This window comes from Nymphaea colorata, chromosome 10 (genome assembly GCF_008831285.2).
Source record: "Nymphaea colorata isolate Beijing-Zhang1983 chromosome 10, ASM883128v2, whole genome shotgun sequence".
In the NCBI taxonomy this organism is placed as follows: domain Eukaryota; kingdom Viridiplantae; phylum Streptophyta; class Magnoliopsida; order Nymphaeales; family Nymphaeaceae; genus Nymphaea; species Nymphaea colorata.
Window position 1 is genome coordinate 3,955,673 of NC_045147.1, and position 19,036 is coordinate 3,974,708.

The 19,036-nt window shown below is 39.5% G+C and overlaps 1 protein-coding gene across 1 annotated transcript; it reads left to right on the plus strand.

The window, feature by feature from the left end:
• Window positions 1-11,853: 11,853 nt before the first annotated feature.
• LOC116262009 (zinc finger protein 8-like) lies at window positions 11,854-13,965 on the plus strand. Its single transcript, XM_050079864.1, has 2 exons — window positions 11,854-13,295; window positions 13,457-13,965. The coding sequence occupies exon 1, from the start codon at window positions 12,309-12,311 to the stop codon at window positions 13,263-13,265; it is 957 nt and encodes a 318-aa protein (XP_049935821.1). The 5' UTR covers window positions 11,854-12,308; the 3' UTR covers window positions 13,266-13,295; window positions 13,457-13,965.
• The last annotated feature ends 5,071 nt before the right edge of the window (window positions 13,966-19,036 follow it).

Sequence of the window (19,036 nt, forward strand, 5' to 3'; positions counted from 1 at the left end):
TAGTGGATGACACCCGATATAAACTGAAATTAGAGGATACGACCATCCTCCCTCTCTCCACCCAACGGCAACAGTATTGGATACCTTTTTTCCTAATAACCTTTCCCTTGTTTTCAAATTACAAAATCGACTTTATTAAATTGTTTTTTCAAATTCATGGTCTATGAAAAAATATGAGCGTGTGTTTGGGATTTTCACTCTACTACATGTTTGTGTCTATGCTATAGTAAAATTTCTAGGTCTGCTATTGGATCTAAAATTGGTATCTGGTGCACCCAAATAAATAATTGCACCCAAGGTGGGGTTTAATATTTAACACCAGTAAAACCCAAAAAAAAAAGGAAAGAACTATTCGCGTCAAGTCTTACCCATTTGTAATTCTAGCTAGTTTCGAGCCTAACCTTCTTGTCAGGCAAATGGATCTTCGGAGGCAATGAATGAAATACATTAATTGATGGCAATACTTTGTGTTCAATACCACCTGTTCTGCCATTGTTTTGAAAAGTTCTTTTAAAGGTAGAGAGAACGAACTGCCCCTGGGGTTGGCGAGAACCTTCCTTTTTCAAAGCCGTTGGTAATAAATCTTGCTAGTTATACCAGCATTGCCTTTATTCGTTGATCATTCTTACCATATTCTCATGGAAACGTCAAACGAGTGGAAGAATAAATTGTGGGCATGCAAGAGGAAGGTCTCGAGTATGGGTTCCTTCGGCCTCCTTTTCTTACAAATGGATGGTTTAGAGCTTATGTGTGGATGTGCAGAGATTCAACTTACCCAACCATCAACTCCAACTTGGATCTATTTTTCAGGTGAGCAAGGGAGACTTATCGTTCATGATACTAGAAATAAAAATTGGCAGCCTACCAGCTCTCACTCCAAGCCGTTATACCACCCCACTCAAGATTGTAAAATTCAACCTCAATTATCCATTAGTTGGACTCGTAAAACCTTAACTCAGCCCCTTGACACCCTAAGACTATCCACATTGGTTGGCAGAGATCAGTAGAGAGGGAGGCTCTCATGAAACCACTTGAATTTGTGTCTCTGGAGCAACCGGGACCTACCATGCAAGCAAAACCATGTGCGTTTCTGGGTGCCACCATAGTTGGACCACCTCCAATTTCTTAACACACACACACACACACACACACTCCCTTTCTCATATGTCTGTAAGTTGCCAGGATAAGAATTTAGAGGCAGTATCTTTTGTTTAAATGAAAGTCCATAACGTAGAACTAAGTGAAGTTCCCTTTAACCTTACCTTGTAGTTAAAAATCTCGAGACAAATATTGTATACAACATGAGTTATATGGAAGTACTCTTCCTTGGATAATATGTTTTATCCCCAAGGGAATCAAACGCGTGTCATCTGATTAAGTGTCGACTCTGGACATCATTTTCAGCTCGCGTCTTTGCAAGTAGACAACTCCTGTGGTTATAGTACCACAAAAGTGTCGGCCTGGCATAATTGAAGAACTATTAACATAAAGATGTTTCAAGAAATGGCAAACACCAATGTGACATTTGCAGGCTGATTGATTAGCCTAATGAATGATAATTCTCGCACCAAAAGGCCCCTTCAGTCCTTTTTGCACGCCGTGTTCAAATGTTAGTGAAGAAGGCCCCCCCCTCTCTGCTCAGCATCAATCAAGAGGCAAGAAAGCAATGTCCCAAAGAGCAGACCACATCTCAGGACCACAGAAGCAAACAATAGGAAAGTGAAAAAATAAGAAAGAGATAGAGGGAGAGAGAAAGAGAAAAAGAATATCATTGGTTGAAAAGTAACTGGCATCTAACTCACTCTATTCCTTGTGGATGTGAACCCTACAGGCAAGTGGCTTGGCTCTGGTCTGCTTGTGGGGACTGCCCAAATGACAAGGACTAGACATTGAGGTTGCATGAGACAAAAGAAACACTTAAGATGAGAATCATTGTGCGCACTAAAGGCACACAAGGAGGTCGTTCTTCCTTACCAGGGCGGGTTGTCAACTGGCAAGCTAAGGTTTGACCCACATTCAAACCTATGTAAAGCCAGATTTGCTTCATGAAATTCGAGCATGGCAACGTTTTGCTTCAAATGTAAAAGGGTGCAATTTAAATGCAAGCCGAGCATAGCAGGGACTTAGGGGCTTGTTTAGTATCAAGGGCGCTCTATGAATGTCTTATGAATCTACCAAAAGATCGACCGAGACAAAATGTCTTTGCTGTCAAACAACTTCCCCTGATTGAAATAAAAGGCTAAAAGAACGTATAGAATTTGATCGACGGCCTCAGCTCATTGTATACCCTTACTGAGCTAAGATCTGTCAATGTTCAGGAAAAGCACAAGAACTTTATTATACCTTGCAAAAAGTAGGTCTCATCTTTGTAATATCTTTGTAAAACTAGTCAAACAGTTCCTGATGTCTATGAAGCTGTTAAGTGACATCAAATAAGCCAAGTTTTTTGATGCACAGCTGGTAGGGAGTTTATAAGGATTTGAATTTCCGTCTCTTACATGTAAAGTCTTCTGATATCAAAAGATTGTTATTTCTTTAGCATTAATCTGTGCACCCAATTGGGATACGAGCAATACAAAGCATAAGGACCATTAAGTTCTAATACTGTAAGCATCCAAGTGAAAGAATATACAGCAGAATCCAAAAGTTATTAATAATTAATTAACAATAGGACCTTCGAAGTTGGAAGACGGTAGCTGGTATTGGCTCTAAAGCATTGTCTCATGTATTCATGATAGATACTTGATCAAATTGATTGGACAGTTCATCTTAGTGTTCATCTCTTGACCGTATGTATGTGCATGCAATTTCTCATGCTTAGTTAAATCCCAACTTAACTAGAGTTGGGATTCGTTTCGTATAGTTTTCGTCATTATGGTCCAGTTGCGCCAGTCACAGAAAGAATCTTTAGTTGGAATCGGACATATCTTTCACTCATTTATTCAGAGCCAACTAAGGGCATCAAGTTTGATGAAAAATCAGAATAACACCATGGAAGGGAATGTAGTAGACGTGTAGCTCTTCTGAATTCATTTAAAAGATCAAACTTTTAGCCGTTTGAACCTCAACTACCACACTATTCACGTACACAGGACTTCGTAGATGCGTCTTTATTGTGCCAACACAACTTGTGTGAGACATGCTTTAAAGGCGCCACTAAAGGTGCTCTAGATCTTGATTAGCATATATGGCTGGCCCTCGTTTGGATTCTATGAAATTTTTTTGGGAATTTAAGTCGCTTTTGCTGGGCAGTTGAACCTTATTGAATTCAGTACTGCAAGCAGATGAATGGTCACGCCAATGACATTCGGATCAACCTATCTGATCATTTTGTGTCATTTAAAACACTGGCATCATGAGCTGGGGCCCGAGATATGATGTGAGACGAATTCGTTTACCTTCTCTTTTGTAAAATTAGATGCCAAGATGCCGACTTTCAATTCTTAATTAGTTTAGGATATATGTTGTAGACGTGTATAGATAGTTTAGTACACAGAAACATTATGTATATATATATATCGAGTACCTATTATTAAAAATACTTAATTTTGTGATCAAGCCATGACGTGCGTTACATGTTATAACATAGACGTAGGTGTTGCATGGTGCATTGCATAGAAATCAGGTTTGGTTGTAGGCTGGCTGTATCCTTGTGAGACGGCTGAATGATCTTGTTCCGGAGAGACCAAACCAAATCAGAGCGCAAATTTGCTTCCAAAACCTCAACTAACGATGAAAAATTTATAGTCTTGGCATTCTTTAATTTAGATGAAGTTGAAAATTTCCAGAGTGGGAGAACATAAAATGGAAAATGACTAGCAAACGCTAGTCTAAAAGAGGTATTGTCATCAGATTGATTAAGCAAGTTTCGAACCGGATTTCCCATGTAGTTCTTTGTGCTTCAAGGACGCCCCTGTCGTCCTGGTTTCGTGAATCAGCTGCTAATAGAACTAGCCTTCAACTTGAACGAAGCATAATAATTCACCATTTATCTAAAGATCTTTTGCCGAAAAACTCACAGCTTGGGAGGGAGATAACTTGAAATTCAAGGTCAGAACCTCTTCCCAGGAACCTCTTCCCAATCCTTGCTCTTGCTCTTGAGTTTAAAGCTATTTTGGGATCTGGGTAGAGAGCAGAACAACCGTCAACTGGCATCAAGTTATCAACTGTTTGTAGAGTAGAAAAATAGTGTCAATAGGATTTGATCTAATAACCAAATATTACTAGCCCTGTAGTCCAACCAGTTATTTTGTGTGTCTCCGACAATAAATTAATAATCAGAATAGATGGAGTATGACTAACACTGAAGAAAATTAAATGCGTGAAGCTGGTCGAAACCTATTCAAGTACGTAATACAGAAGCTCAAGATTCTAAAAGCTAGGTATTACTCTGACTCTTCTAAAGATGATCTCAAACGATTCCCTGACACGAAATCGAGCTGTGGCCTGTTGGAAATATTTCAAAGTTCAAAAATGAAAAACTGTAAAAAAGTCCAACCGGTAGATCCGAACCAGCTGTTTTACCTTTTCTTTATTTTAATTTTCTCCTACTTGGCTATTGCAGCAGTGGCCAATCGAAAGCAACGCCTTTTATCATTGGAGAGAGAGAGCCATTGGTTGGTTACCATCAAGATGAAGATGTGGTGGAGTGGTCCTCGATCCCATCTGACAACATGATCATTCCATAGTCTTACGTATCCATCCGTCCATTAATTCTCAACCAATCCCTTTTGCACCTTTGGGACGCTCCACCTTTAATGTGGACACATTCACCTCTTCATCTATGGCGCAGCATCACAAGGGAAACGAATAATGTCAGCAATTTTGGCTATAAATAAGGTAATTTGTACTAGTTTGGTTTGCCGATATTGCATCCCGACATCTGGAATTTTCGAGATTCCGATTGTCATATTCTTTTGTACGAGACCTTATGGAATAATTAAGTTGGTTATTTGATCATTCATGAACGTTTTCGTTAATATTTGTTCAAGAAGCTCATGTCTAGGACTGTACAGTACGTAGGATGAAGATGATTCATTGTTCATCTGAAGTACTCACCAATTTTTACTTTTTCACAGCGTCCCCTTTTCTATGATTGAAGAGAAAAAGAAAAAAAACTAAAAAGACTTGTTTACAAAAATGTAAACCATCTTCGGAGCAGCGGTGAAAACCTTGGTTGATATATATATATATATATATATATCATCGTTTAAACTGAAAGTGACAGTGCCATCTTATAAACCTGATATCCCTCCCATTTTAGCCATCGCAGAAAATGCATCCGTAACATGCCAGACTTGTTTGGCTACAGTTTCTAGCGATGAAATGCACTTTTACAATAGTTTTAGCGACATAAAATAAGAAAAAAAGTAGCTGTTTGCTTTTAATTTTGGACAAAAACATATATAGCATTAATATCTAATGCATATATATGACAGTTTGCTGCAGCGGCCTCGATCTCCCAACTGTCTATCCTCAAGCACAGTAAACATATGAAACCGGTCGATGTCGTCTTGACTCCACATGCAGTCCCCATGTCTTCCACTGAATCCACATGCACTCCAAGTTGTGGACTGGACAGAGAGGGACGCATGAGTCAAAGCCCAGCCCGCTACGTCAAGGTCACGACACCTAATGAATCGAGCGACCGAAAAGGAAGCGGAAGATTAATTTAAGAGCGAAAGAGCCAAGGGAGGAAGGAGTTTGAGGGCAAGACCACGAGAAGGCCCAGTAGGGAATTAGGGAGATGGTGACGGCGCTTGTTAGGAGGGAGGAAGGGGACATACTTTAAAGCCAGGTCCCGTTCGCCTTGATCTAGATGAAAACGGTCCCCCCTCCCAATGTTTGCCTTTAATTATGAAGAGGGGGAACTGGTTTGAAAGAGGGATATCGCCTTAAAGAGGAGGTCGGATGTGGGGGCAAAGGAGATAGACAGCCAAAACCCAAACCCTAGCAATTTAATTCATTGCACTGTCATTAAGTGCATATTGGAATGCGGAAGTAATCCGGCCCAGACATATCCAGTCTTTTCTAGCAGGAAGCTCAGACTAGATTACAGGTCCCTTAGTTTTTTTTCTTCCTCTCCCTTCTTCTTGAATAGTAGAAAAGCTACTTTTTAGGTAATGATCTGGCTGTGCTGGTTTAACCTGCTGTAGCAACAGTTGCTTTCTCAATAATGCAAAGCTCTGAAGCCAAAATTTTTGAACCCGAAAAAGCCTTTCCCAACCAGAGTTGGGCAGTGGTGCAGCCAAAAGTTTCTGAGTAACTAAGGAGGTGATACCCAAGAAAATGAAGCCTCTTCCCTACCGTCTGTCCTTGACGTTCAGTGCCTGCTTTGGGACTTGAGTGGTAATGTTGCCATCGTTTGCAGTGACGATGCCCTGTTTACATGCTAAGTGCTAACAGCTGGACCAACTATACTAAGCTCCCTTGAAACTTCTGACTAATTAAGGGCATTAATAGTTTAAACTTTAAACTTTAAGAGGCATCTTCCGGTTGTAAGTAAATAAAAAATAAGGAGGTATTGGTGTATAAATAAGACCAACTTATGTGGGAGCTAATATAGGCAATAGCCCACAGCTTACAACAGCCTACAGCTGCCTCTACCACTCGAGTTCGGTTCGCCTGTTGACTAAGGTGTTGGACTAAGATCAGTTAGTTAACTTAAGCTGGGAAAGGCCAAGACCTCGAGACCTGCAAGGAAGAACCTCAAGAAGGACATGAAAATTGACGAAATTTTAGTGCGAAGAAAAGTGAGAAGCTGGAAATGAGACGTTCTCCAATCCTAGATTCTTATAATATTTGGTCTTAAAGTGGATGAAAGCATACTTAAACTAGAGGCAAGGTCATTGAGGGAGTGACGGCAACATGTCCTACTCCATATGCGCAACAAGCCAAAAGGGAGTTGTGGTAGATGAGGAGAGGAAAGTGACTGGTCCATGAGTGGCAACTCCTACAATTATGAAAATGTGTACAGTTGAGGGAGCAATAATGGCAAAATAGGTCAAGCATGCATCAAATAGAGCAATTTCTTTGCCAGAGGAGGCCAACCCCAGATACCCCTCAAAGAATCATTAAATTACTATATACATACATACATACATATATATATATATATATATATATATATATATATAAAAGATGAAAGATCATGCAAGAGCCACATAGCCAAATGTGGCAAAAGCCTTCGAAAATGCAATAATCAAAGGAAGAACTAACGTTGGTGTTTTCTTCTTTTGTGGTCAGGGAAAAATAGAAGGAAAGAAAGGCATTAATATCCCTATCCCCTTTTTTATCACCGCTTTTCCTTTGCGTCCAGCCAATCTTCAATTTTTTTAAATGCCATCCTTTCCTTTTGACGACTTTTCCCAAAAACAAAGTAAAAATTAAAAAAAAGAAGCGCTGTTGGACAGTTATGCCCTTGACATGAGGTTTTATTTTCTGCATTGAAATGTACTTCGAAGAAAATTGCCGGCGATCGGGTTGCCGGCGGTAACTTTTACCGATCGTGGACGTGAAGGAGGTATCCCACTACCCTCTCTTCTTTGATGAGAGCGGACATAGTCATCCGGAAGATCCCATCTGCAAAATTTATTTTCTAAAAGATCTCTCATCGGTCAACCACTATCAAGAAATTTATATACTTAGGTTCAACAAATCTACATTATTGATACTCATGTTGGTAACCATTTATTATATGCAAATGGATCATGGAGGTTGTAGATAATCTTTTAGCAGATTGCGCAATTATTAATAATTTTCAAATAATTACTAAAGATGATTAATCCTTAGAACAAACAATTAGAATTATTGCAAGGCCAGTTGGCTTATCAAACAAAATCTAGTACTCAAACCGAATATTTGGGTATCTTAATTCCCTCATATAAAAATGATGTGAACTGTGTGGGCCCTGCAACACTTTGTGGGGACGCAGTAGCCAGTTCAGTTCAAGTAGTCAGTTCTCTCACTTTAGCTTAATTATGAGGTTTCACATCAATTTTAGAAGAGGTGCATTTGTCTTTCCCATTAACTAACTACATATACTTCATTCATTTGATTTACCTAGACAATAATAATAATTCGTTGTCCTAGGATCTACATATTATAGGTGTTCATTTTTAAATAAAAAACTCTATGACTGACCTTTTTGCTTTTCTTATGAGAGTGATCTTTTAGGAGGAAATTTGATGAGTAAAGTAGCAGTGTTGGAAAATAACTTCCTTAGCTACTGACGCATCTGTTTCTCATATTTTGGATTCTAGTTACTATTCTCTTTTGTTTAGATCTTGATTCGCTTTTAATCTATATGAGGGTGTTCATGCCGCATTAGTAATCCATATTGAGTTTAATGAAAGCCCAAACCATTATTTGCGTTTCCTTTCCCTCTTCCGTTCTATTTTGCATATCTTTTCGTTCTCTCTAGTTTAGTTCAGGGGTTGAGGAGAAGTCCTCTCTGCCACTGCATCATGTACCATAAGTTGTTAAACCTTGATCTCGAAACTTCCTCACCCTCAATGTCCAGGTTATATAAGCTACAGTACATAATTGATTCTCTTAGATAGTTTGCAGTGACGTATAATCTTTCCCCAAATGATTAGAAGGGAAAAGGTTGGGGGAAGAAAGAGCTTCAGTGAAATCCATACGTTGTTGATACAGGAAACACTATGCCATTTTAAAAGAAGGAACGTACAAGTTAGGCCTATATATATATATATATATATATGAGATCAAGTTGTGTACACGCAACAAATATACGTGACTTAAAAAAAAGAAAGATGGTTGGGACATTTTAGAAATTTTTTATCACGAGGTGCAATTTATAATTTTCTGTTTTATCCTTTTCAAAACCTTCTTTGTTCACTTGATAAAGGGTATTTTGGTCACTACACATTCTGTACATGGAGGAGAGTTTGCATAAACGCAACGTGTACCATCATTCATAAAATGGATGGATATTTTTGGCATAAATTATAAAGCTTTTCCAATCATGATTATAACGCTTATACATGCAGGCCAATATGTATACAATTATTAATCGCTTTAAAATCGTGTACTGCAAAAAAAGCTGGATATTTACAAACATTTTTCATATTATTAATATGGAAGGATATCTGGATGATATCATTTTTTTTTGTTCCAACGAGATGTGAGAAAACAAACATTTTTTTATATTATTATATTATTAATATAGAATGATATCTGGATCATTTCATTTTTTTTTTTGTTCCAACGAGATGTGAGAAAACATGCGTGCATGTACATAAGTGAAGTAGATCAGGTGGACACAAGGCCTTTGCCATACCGATCCATATATATTACTCTATACGGGACCTCTATCGGCCCATACAGTTGATTGATATCGGTATCGATACTAAAATAAAAGAGTATTAAAAATATTTTTCATTCTAACATATAATAATCGTAACTAAAAATATCGATATTAAAATAAAAGAGTATTAGAAATATTTTTCATTCTAACATATAATAAAATGACCTTTCCTTAAATATGGGCCGAAATGGGTCCTCATCTATGAGACAATATGCTACATCATTGAAAAATTAAGCGATTCATCTATGAAACCCATACTGACAAGATTATTTCCAACACAACGCATAATGTTAATAATGGGCTTATAAATCCAGATTTTCCTTTTGACACTAATCTAATCACTTTTCTTAATTAACTTAAAAGGAAAAAGAAACTACGTTACACACACACACACACATATATATATATATAAGTCTTACAGCTAGTCCCAAAAAAAAAAATAATGGCTTGCTAATATTACTGGTAAACTACAAGCCACTGACGAAGCTTCCAGATGACAATTTGACTTGCTACAATATTAATATGCACGTTTCTAACCATAAGTTAAAAATTGGTTGTATATATATGAACCAAGCAATTTGATTTCAGATCAGTTATATTACACATATATTCCTTTAATGAGGCCTACACCTTGGACCTTTATCCACAAAAGGACAATTAGATCATGTTAAAAATGCTACAAGTTTTCATTAGAGATTCTAACTGTGCGCACCTTTGACGGACAATTGTTAAAAACGGCATATCTCATGTCCTTTTAGGCATATCCATGTGATGTAGACTAAAAAGCGTGGCAACAGTACCGCTATCCAATAAGATTCTCCCGGAATCGAGTCCCATAGACATGATTAATTTTCATGTCTTTGGAGTCACATTGATATGATTTTCATGACTTTCCAGTACACAACACCTTCTGTGAATCATATCATTCGGATGTGCGAACATTTCTTTTCAAGTGAATTACAAAGGTCCTGCCAGGATCAAAGGAAAAATAAAACAAAAGGAACCAACATTTTGTGCGTAAGCAACTTGATGAAAATTGTGCTCCCCACCGAATAAGAGAATGCCAAAGTTAATATAACGAGATAGCATAATTTCTAGCACATATAACAGTAATGACCTCATGGATTTGAAGAAGCTATATATATAAGCATGCTGCATTTGCTAAATTAACCTTCTTCTTAGGTACCAATGCTTGGGAACCAATCTAAAGCTTAATCAGATAAGCAGATTTTACATGTTACCAGTGAAAATCACAAAACAGGAGTCCGATAACTGATCAGGATGACGCGGAATGGACGCCATTGTTGAGCTCTCGACTTCTTACACATCAAGGTTTTGAGCTTACGCTCATAATCAGGTGTATGGAGCTTAATCTAGTGAAGATGGCTTAGGTCCAGGGTTCTACAACCTAGTTTCATGGTTAATTTGGAAAAACCTCACCATAAACCTCCCAATTATTGATGCCTTTCATCTAGAAAATGAATAAGATGGCGAATTTTTTGCGGCGCATCTTGTTGGGGGAACATCACTTCCTAAGTACAGTTGGAAGTGCTGTTCATTTCCATGGTGAAAGGCATCCAAGGTCATTAACCTGTTTTCTGTCAATGGTTTTAGGGACAAGAAGTGCTCTCACAAGGATGTACAGACAGAAATGGTACTAACTGTGACGCCCATATTATAAGCTCTGGTTGTTAGAGAACACGCTTTTTGGAACATGATTAACTTTGTAAAAGTGTAGGTAGCTAGATGTCTGTGGTCGCTAGGTGTGAGTTCTTGGAGCAATGCAAACTTAGGGTACAAGTAGTTTGGCAATGGAAACAGATTGTTATTGTTACCAAAACCGCTTATAAGGTATGAGATAGAAGATGAAGGATCATTCTTCATTCACGTCTTTGTAGTAGTTCCCTTTGGACCAATCTTTTATTATTTCAGTAGAAAGATTATTCTTACAATCCACTAAAACAATTTGTGAGATTAAGAGGTTGTTTGGTAATTGTAACATTTTGTTACTGTTTAATGAATCTACATTAAACATTAGGGTAGATTTGTAGTGTAACTAGTGTTTTGTGAACGTAGCTCAATTTTTTGATGTTCATTCATGAAATAATAATGAGTTGCTCTCGTAACTAAATATGATTCCAAGAGCTAGGAAGAGAGAGGGAGATGTCAAAGGATGAGGAAGGGTGGGCAATCAGTCCATGGGTTCCCCATAGCCGGACCCAAAAGTAGGTTTGATGGAAAGGGAGAGAGCTCTTCGCGCAGGGCATATAGGTAAGAGTGAAGAAGAAAGAGAATATCGCTAGAAAGTTAAGGCCATGCGTGTAAAAGGGGAAAGGGGTGGGGTTGGCTACGTACTTTGAAACGGAAGGTGATTATTCACCTTATTTGGTGTGGTTGATGGGACAGTTTGTGGAGAATAGTAGGGACGGGACCACCCAATTGAAGGACAGCAGGTGCCCACTGCAACTTCAAGTCTGAAGAGATGCAGATCGATATAAAAGAGAGAGAGTCCAAACACTCAAAGTAAGAGAGTACCATGAATACGAGCAGCAGCAGCACCACCACTCCCTTACTATGCTACCCATCACAGTTCTCTTCCCACAGCCTTGTCTTCTTATCCTCATTTATCACAATTTAAGGTCTCTTTCCCTCTTCTTTCTTTATGTGTTCCTATACATCTATCTTTCTTGAGTGATGAATGGAGCACTTCCCCAAAGATACCTTCTCCTTCGTCTCCCTCTCTCCCTCCCCTTCTCTTTCTCCCTGTATGTCGAGGCATGGATAATGAAAGAAAGGGTACTTTGGGGGGGCAATGGTCATGTGTCAGAGGGCTTTCACAGAAGAAGGGTCAGACATCAGTAGGACCCTCAAAATGACGGGAAAGAGAGCGCCTCTTGGTGCCTTCTAGTACCCACCACAATAGTCGTGCATCTCTAGACCTTTCCCTTTGAGTTCAGACTCCCCATCATGATGCCCTCTAATGGCAGGCATTTCCTTTGCTGAGCGCACCCTCATGAACTTTCACTCTACCAGCGCCGGTACTGGAGCCGGCATCCCAGCTTCTGTGGACTCCTTTTCTCAGTTGCCCTTCATCAGATCCGGCGTCATGGTCAATGACACCACCACTATCACCACCGCCACCACCACCAACAACAATAGCAACAACAGCAATTGTGGCAGCGGCAAGAAAGAAAAGGCCGCAATTCGCCTCTTCGGCATAGAATTCGGCGAGAAGGGGACAAGCCGTGGCAGTTCCAGGGAAGAGGAAGATTCGGACGAGACCGTGTGCGAAGAGAGCATCAAAGAGCTAGAGGATGGCAACAGCAGTACCAATAACAATGTCAATCTCATCAACGCCAACAGCAAGATCAACAACACCACCAACAACAACAACAATGGTGGTGGTGTTTTTAGTGGTAATGTGGGCAGTAATAGTAGTAATAGCAGAAAATTCGAGTGCCATTACTGTTGTAGAAATTTCCCGACATCTCAAGCGTTAGGAGGGCACCAGAACGCGCACAAGAGAGAAAGGCAGCACGCGAAGAGGGTGCACTTGCAGTCGGCCATGGCGCAACCTGTCACAGTGGGCTCGAGCCTAGGTCCAGCGTATGGGTTTATGAATTACCATCACCACCACCACAACCAACAGTTCCCGGTCATGAACAGAGTCGTGTTTGGTAGGTTGGAGCCTCCCTCCTACCCATGGCTGCCAAACCCAGCCCAGACGATCAGTGGGAGCCCTCTGCAGCCCATATGGAGTGTCCCTCTCGTTCCACATAGCCAGACGCAAGAGGGGTTCCAGCACCCGTACCACCCTCTGCAGTTGCTCGCCGGGGACGGCTCTAACCCAAGGCACGAACCTATGCAAGGGCTCAGGCACCAGTCCGCGTCCACGCCGTCCGCTAAGGACACTTTGAGCCTTGATCTGCATCTTTAACGTCCCTCTTTCTTCCTAGTGTGGATGCACGTAAGGGTTAAACTTGATCTGTTTATGTCAATTTCTCTCCATCGACACATTTCTTTTTTAACTTCTATTTGCAATTCTCATCTATCTACTTGTGACAAACACACTCCTCTCTCTCTCTCTGTGCCTGCAATTCTGAGGAAAAGGTGCTGATCTTTTGGCAGTTTCGGTTCGTAAACCAGCCTGATCAATTTTTTCCAAAGAAAGCGAGACCGACGCGAGGTTTCCTAGTGTGACTCAATTTCTAGCTTTAACCTGACAATGTCTCAGAATTGCAGTTCACTGTTTGGCTGTAATTGGAATTTGCGATTTTGCCACGAGCAGCAAGGCATTATTGTTTGTTATGGTTCACAATTTCGGGTACATCGCTTTCTTACAGCATTGCGGTGAGTGAAAAAAAAAATGCTTACAGATTCGTGCAGTCCGAGAGGCACGGCCAGAGCGGGGTGGACTCCAGTTGTAACAAAAATCATCCAGTACTTACTTACCGATGTGCATGTGCATGTGTTTAAGTGCACGCACTCACGTACGTGTGTGTATGTATGTATGTATGTAAGAGAGAGGGGAAGTGTTCCTGTACGTACAACAGTAAGACCTGGTCCTGATCATCGTGGTCCTTTCAAAAGCTCACAGTTATGGGTCGGTTTGATGAAAGTGTACGTTATTTATGGCTTCAGTCAGGAATCGGTGTTTCTCATTTATAGAATTTGACCCTTGCAATACATGTTTTCTCGGCTTTACACATAAAAAAAAAATAGAAAACAGATTACAGCCGTCGATTTTCCCCTCTAAATAGACGCGAGCAAGCTATGGATTTCAACGTTTATCTTCATTCGGCAGACCATTTAGAGGCTATCTGGCACGTATGTCAGATTGCTCCAAAATTTGGAATAGATTGATGAAATACTATGTTACAAGGTTTCATGAATTTGATTTAATTTTTGAAGCAGTTTCATCAAATAGTATAATTTGTTATTAATTTCAGAAACCTCTTAAATACAAGCCCCCAACTTTTGTTCAAAAAGTATTAAAACAATGGATACCTAATAAGTTCGATTTGCAATTTGTTTCTAACTAATACCATGCTGGCAACATTAGTTAATTAAGGTTATTTCTCTTTTCCCTTCTACCCAAACTCTCTTTTACCGCGGACGTACACATGACATGAACAAGTTTGTTGGTGGTGATCGTGTACTTTGAATGAGCCAATTGTATGGATCTTACATGATCTCCAGGATCGGACGGACTTAACTTATTTAACCTTCGGCAATTTCTAGAGCTGCAGTCCTCTTGTTGGTACTTCCCTTCTTTTCCCATCATCAACCTTAATTTCCAATCAAGAATGACTGAATGCATCTCTCTCTCTCTTTTCCTAATATCCCAACGAGAGTATAGCGTGGTTGGTCATGCATCAGGGGAATATTGGGCACATCTCTGATTCCATTCTAGTAGGCGTTTTTCTCCTGAGTTAGGGGCTAAGAGGTGTGTCCTTTGTTTTTTGTTTTTCTTGAGAAAGTTACTTGCACCGGGGCCACCGTGCATAGTAAAGAATGAAATGACATTTCGATAATTTATTAAAAAGAAATGTCCTCCATAATCTTTTTACTTTTTTTCATTTTTAATTTTTTCTTTACAAAAAGTTTTTTTTTTTCAATGTGAACTAAAGCATTTTAGTCATTAACCACAATGGCGCATAAAAAATAGTGCACCAATATGACATCTATAACCAAGTTACCTGGTTTTAACTGTGGGGCTGTTCCATGTGCCCCCTTCCCCTTTTCTCTCTCTCTCTCTCTCTCTCTCTCTTTTCCTAATATTGATGTCATTTTTTAGACGTATCGGACCTATGGTTCAAACTTATGGCATCCTTCAACATGGTGATTTTCAAAAGCGATCACATCTAGCTAGCATATTAGGTTCTGGTAGTCATTAGCTACTGATCTGTCCTGGAATTTGTACTGTACTTCACAGTTTGTTCAATTAAATATATAATGGCGTAGCTGCAAGGAGCTGGCACTCGCACACTTTGATTCTTGCCACAGGGGCCTTCTTTAAAAATGCATAGAAAGAGTCATAAGCTCACGCAGATGGACGGTCCACCATCTTCCACGACCAATCTTGTTATCGTGATCGCTTTAATCTTCTTCAGCATTCATTCGTTGGTCTGCAGAAACAGTAGACATACACTGTGGTGTTCGATCGGAACTCTCTCTGGTCTGTAATGGCGATAAGGCGAAGGAATCATTAACTTGGAGCCGTGGCAGGCATAAGTTAATGCTCTGATGGTCCCAGACGGTACGTGCATGGTAGAAGAGATGGGTGGATCGGTGACTCACTGACTTGATGAGTAGCCGAATACCGTCGTGCATGGGTGCCTTTTACCAGGTCCCCTTCTACTTGTCCTTCTGTGTTAAAACCCAGGCCTCCACCACCTCTCTCTCTGATCTAGCCAGCCCACCAACAGTGTCTTCCTGATTCACTAGATCCAGTTTTCAGCTTCCGTTTTTCTTCTGAATCATTTTGTCTGAACTTCGAACTCCAAACTAATCTAGACACAATCGGGAAATGGAAAAGGAAAAGAAAATTCAAAAAAACCATTAGAATTTTTCATTTAACTACGACTGATTAGAAATAAGGCTAAAACGCACCGACGGAGCTAGAAATTTTGACTATAGGGGCACTAGTTCAATAACTTCAATCTTTTTGGGGTACTTATGCATACAAACAATCAAATATTTCAAAATAACAATACAAAAATAAACATTTTTGGTGAGATTGGTGTGGGCAGCTGCCCACACCACCCCCCATATGTCTCTGCCACCGCTTAAATGCTCTTAAATAAGGTAAAACCCGATCTATGAACCTGGAACCAAACAAAAGAAAATTACAAATAAAAATGCCAAATATGAAAATAAATCTTGTTCTTCCATTCCTGCGTTATAAGTAGGACCAAAATCCAATTTAAACTTGCCCATCGAGTCAGCTGCTTGGTCTCGCCTTAATTTATAACGAGTAGTGACTCAAACTACAACTTATGCATGCTCACTTAGCTGCACGGTTTCATCTTTCATCATAACAAAGTGCACCGTTTTCTCAAATTTTGCACTGATAAGTAATTCCCTTCAACTGCCCGTCCTTTCAATCCAGTCACTAGTTATTCATGAACTTCACCTGACTATATATGCCAAGAGATGTGTTTCAAGCAGTATCATAGCTCTTATTAGCATAATTATTACGTAAGTACCTAGTATTATACATACAATGTGAAAAAAATAAAAAATGGTAATTACTAATATACCTGGTCCATGGCACCCAATATATGTTCTTCTAAGAGCTAATAGCGCATGTACTAGTTAAATTAAAGTGGGTAGACGTCAAAGCAAGTCAGCGTTCAAAAGATAGCATGGGGTCGTTGTAGGATTATGGGCTACTTCTCTGTATCATTTATGTTATTCGTCAGTTACTGAAGCAAATTTGATTTCACTATACATATGTTGTATAACAACCACTCATTTTCTTCTCCTTTTTTTTTTTGCTTTTCTTTTTTCTTTTCTTTTTTCAGTTACAGCTTGATCAGCTGGTACTTCATCAATAACTATTCACAAGGCTATCATCTTTTGTCCCCCCCATCCCCATCAGGATCTTTTAATTGCGTACTTTAGATACGCAGGTTCATGTTGTCTAGTTAATGAAATATAGCAAAGTTTATAAGGAGAATCCAACGGTATTTCATTTAATAAAAAATAATGAGGCTAGCTAGTGATGAAAAGTACTGAGTGTCATTTCCCATCCCACTTTAACAATGTCCCACATTATTTCTAGCTTCTTCCCGTTGAGTATCACATTCGAGGCGCCAACTAAATTGGAGACCGTTTCAAAAAATAAATATATACGTATATCAAGTGAGTTTTCTTATTTGTTTCATCAAATAAGGGGGTGGGGGTGGGGATGGGGAGCCGGGGTGATGATCAAATGGATTGGACCCGATCAATATTGGGACATAGGTTCCAATGAGAACAAAAAAAAAAGAAAAAAAGCATTCATACACAATGAAAGCTCAGTGCAATCGAAAATGGTGACATGCACACCCTGTGAACATGGGTGTGTAATGACTAAAATACCCATGACTAAATGAAAAGAGGGTCCATTATAAGGACAAAACAGTGATATGAAAAGATTAGAAGCTTAAAATTGCATTTTTTTTTATAAAATATTCCTAAAATATCATGACTCACTTTTTTTTTTTTTTCTTCGATGCATATTTGTTGTCTGCACTACCTAGTGCACACAACTCGATCGTAGGGCAATAACTGTGGCCAATAGTAGGCCATTGATTGGCCCATTCCTCCTGAACATATAAAGTTATGAGGGCAGCAACCTATATCTTTTTTTCACAAGATGAACCATACTCCCTCCAAATTTAGGAAACATTTGATTACGTACTCAATAACACATGTCACTTTTAGGAATGGTCCAAAACATACTGTTCCTAAAAGTAATTAGAAGATGCCTGGTTGTTCCTAAAATGTTTTCTAAAAATGGTGTTTCAGATTACTTTTAGTAACGGTCAATACCATTCCAAATAGGGAAAAATTAAAAATGGTTTTCCCTATGTGTTTCTAAAAGTTATTATTTTAATTACATTTTATCATGCTACACTATACCATTTATGCAAACTGCACGAGGATCGGTTCTCGGCATCTTTCCCCTGCCCAAACAAATGGAGTGTGAGAATGAGGAGATGTAGGCCAATGCAAACCCTAATGCTAGAGGGATGGAGGAGCACAGAGATGGGGATGGACCTCAACACACAAGGACCCAAATCTTGGGTGAATGTTGTGGAAGCTTAAGAAAAAACACAGCTGGAGGTCATGGAGGAAGCTGAGGTATGCCTACATGGGGAGGATACGGGTGTTTGATTACACTCTAGAGCAGTGAGAAAACTTGAGGAACCATTCCATTTGTAGCCATAGCTGGCTAACCACTGTCCTGGAGCTGATTATGCATTTGTCTTTTTCTCTCTAAATAAGCAATGTGGCAAAGTTAGGAACCCACACCTCTTAATTGTGGGTAATGGAGGATTTATAGTGTGGGTGGATTCAAAAGAGAGAATAGCTAAGGTTCCGTAGAGGAGAGCGTGGAAGGTAGGACGCGCACGACCCTCATTGCGAGCTGGTGGCACACACCGCTGGAACTTAAAATAGATGAAGTAGAGACGGTTCTGCTCTAAATTCAACTTTCGCAGTTTTCAGCATACCTCTGGGATGACTATTATTGTTTGAGAGATATTACCAGGTGCTAAAAGAGGACTTTGTGGTGAAGGACACCAACACGCAACTGTGGGAGAGAGAGAGAGAGAGAATTTGAAGTGGTTTCAGTGTTAGCTTACATCTACTATCCTTTCTTTCTGAAATGTATTTTTCTATCTTATTTTTTTAGAGGAGTTTTCACTATTTATATGCCTCGTACAATATCTTGATTTCCAACAGCCTAACATAAAAAAATCGCAAGCGCTCAAGTGCATGAGTTGTTCCAACATTCTTCTTTACTCATAAAGAAGCTATAAAGCTTTCTTTTCTATTGCCATTCTCGTTAAGATTTCCTTGACTTGTGTTGTCACTTTCTTCGATGTCTTGGTGGATTGCTTGTTTTGCGCTATCTCCTTTCTCAACGTCTTGATGGATGCCTTCGTTTCCTTTAATACCCTAAGGTCATTTTGCAAGCTTGCACATTGAGGTTGTCAA

Coding starts and splice junctions, on each gene's coding strand:
- LOC116262009 (XM_050079864.1), top strand. CDS start 12,309: ATGGCAGGCATTTCCTTTGCTGAGCGCACCCTCATGAACTTTCACTCT.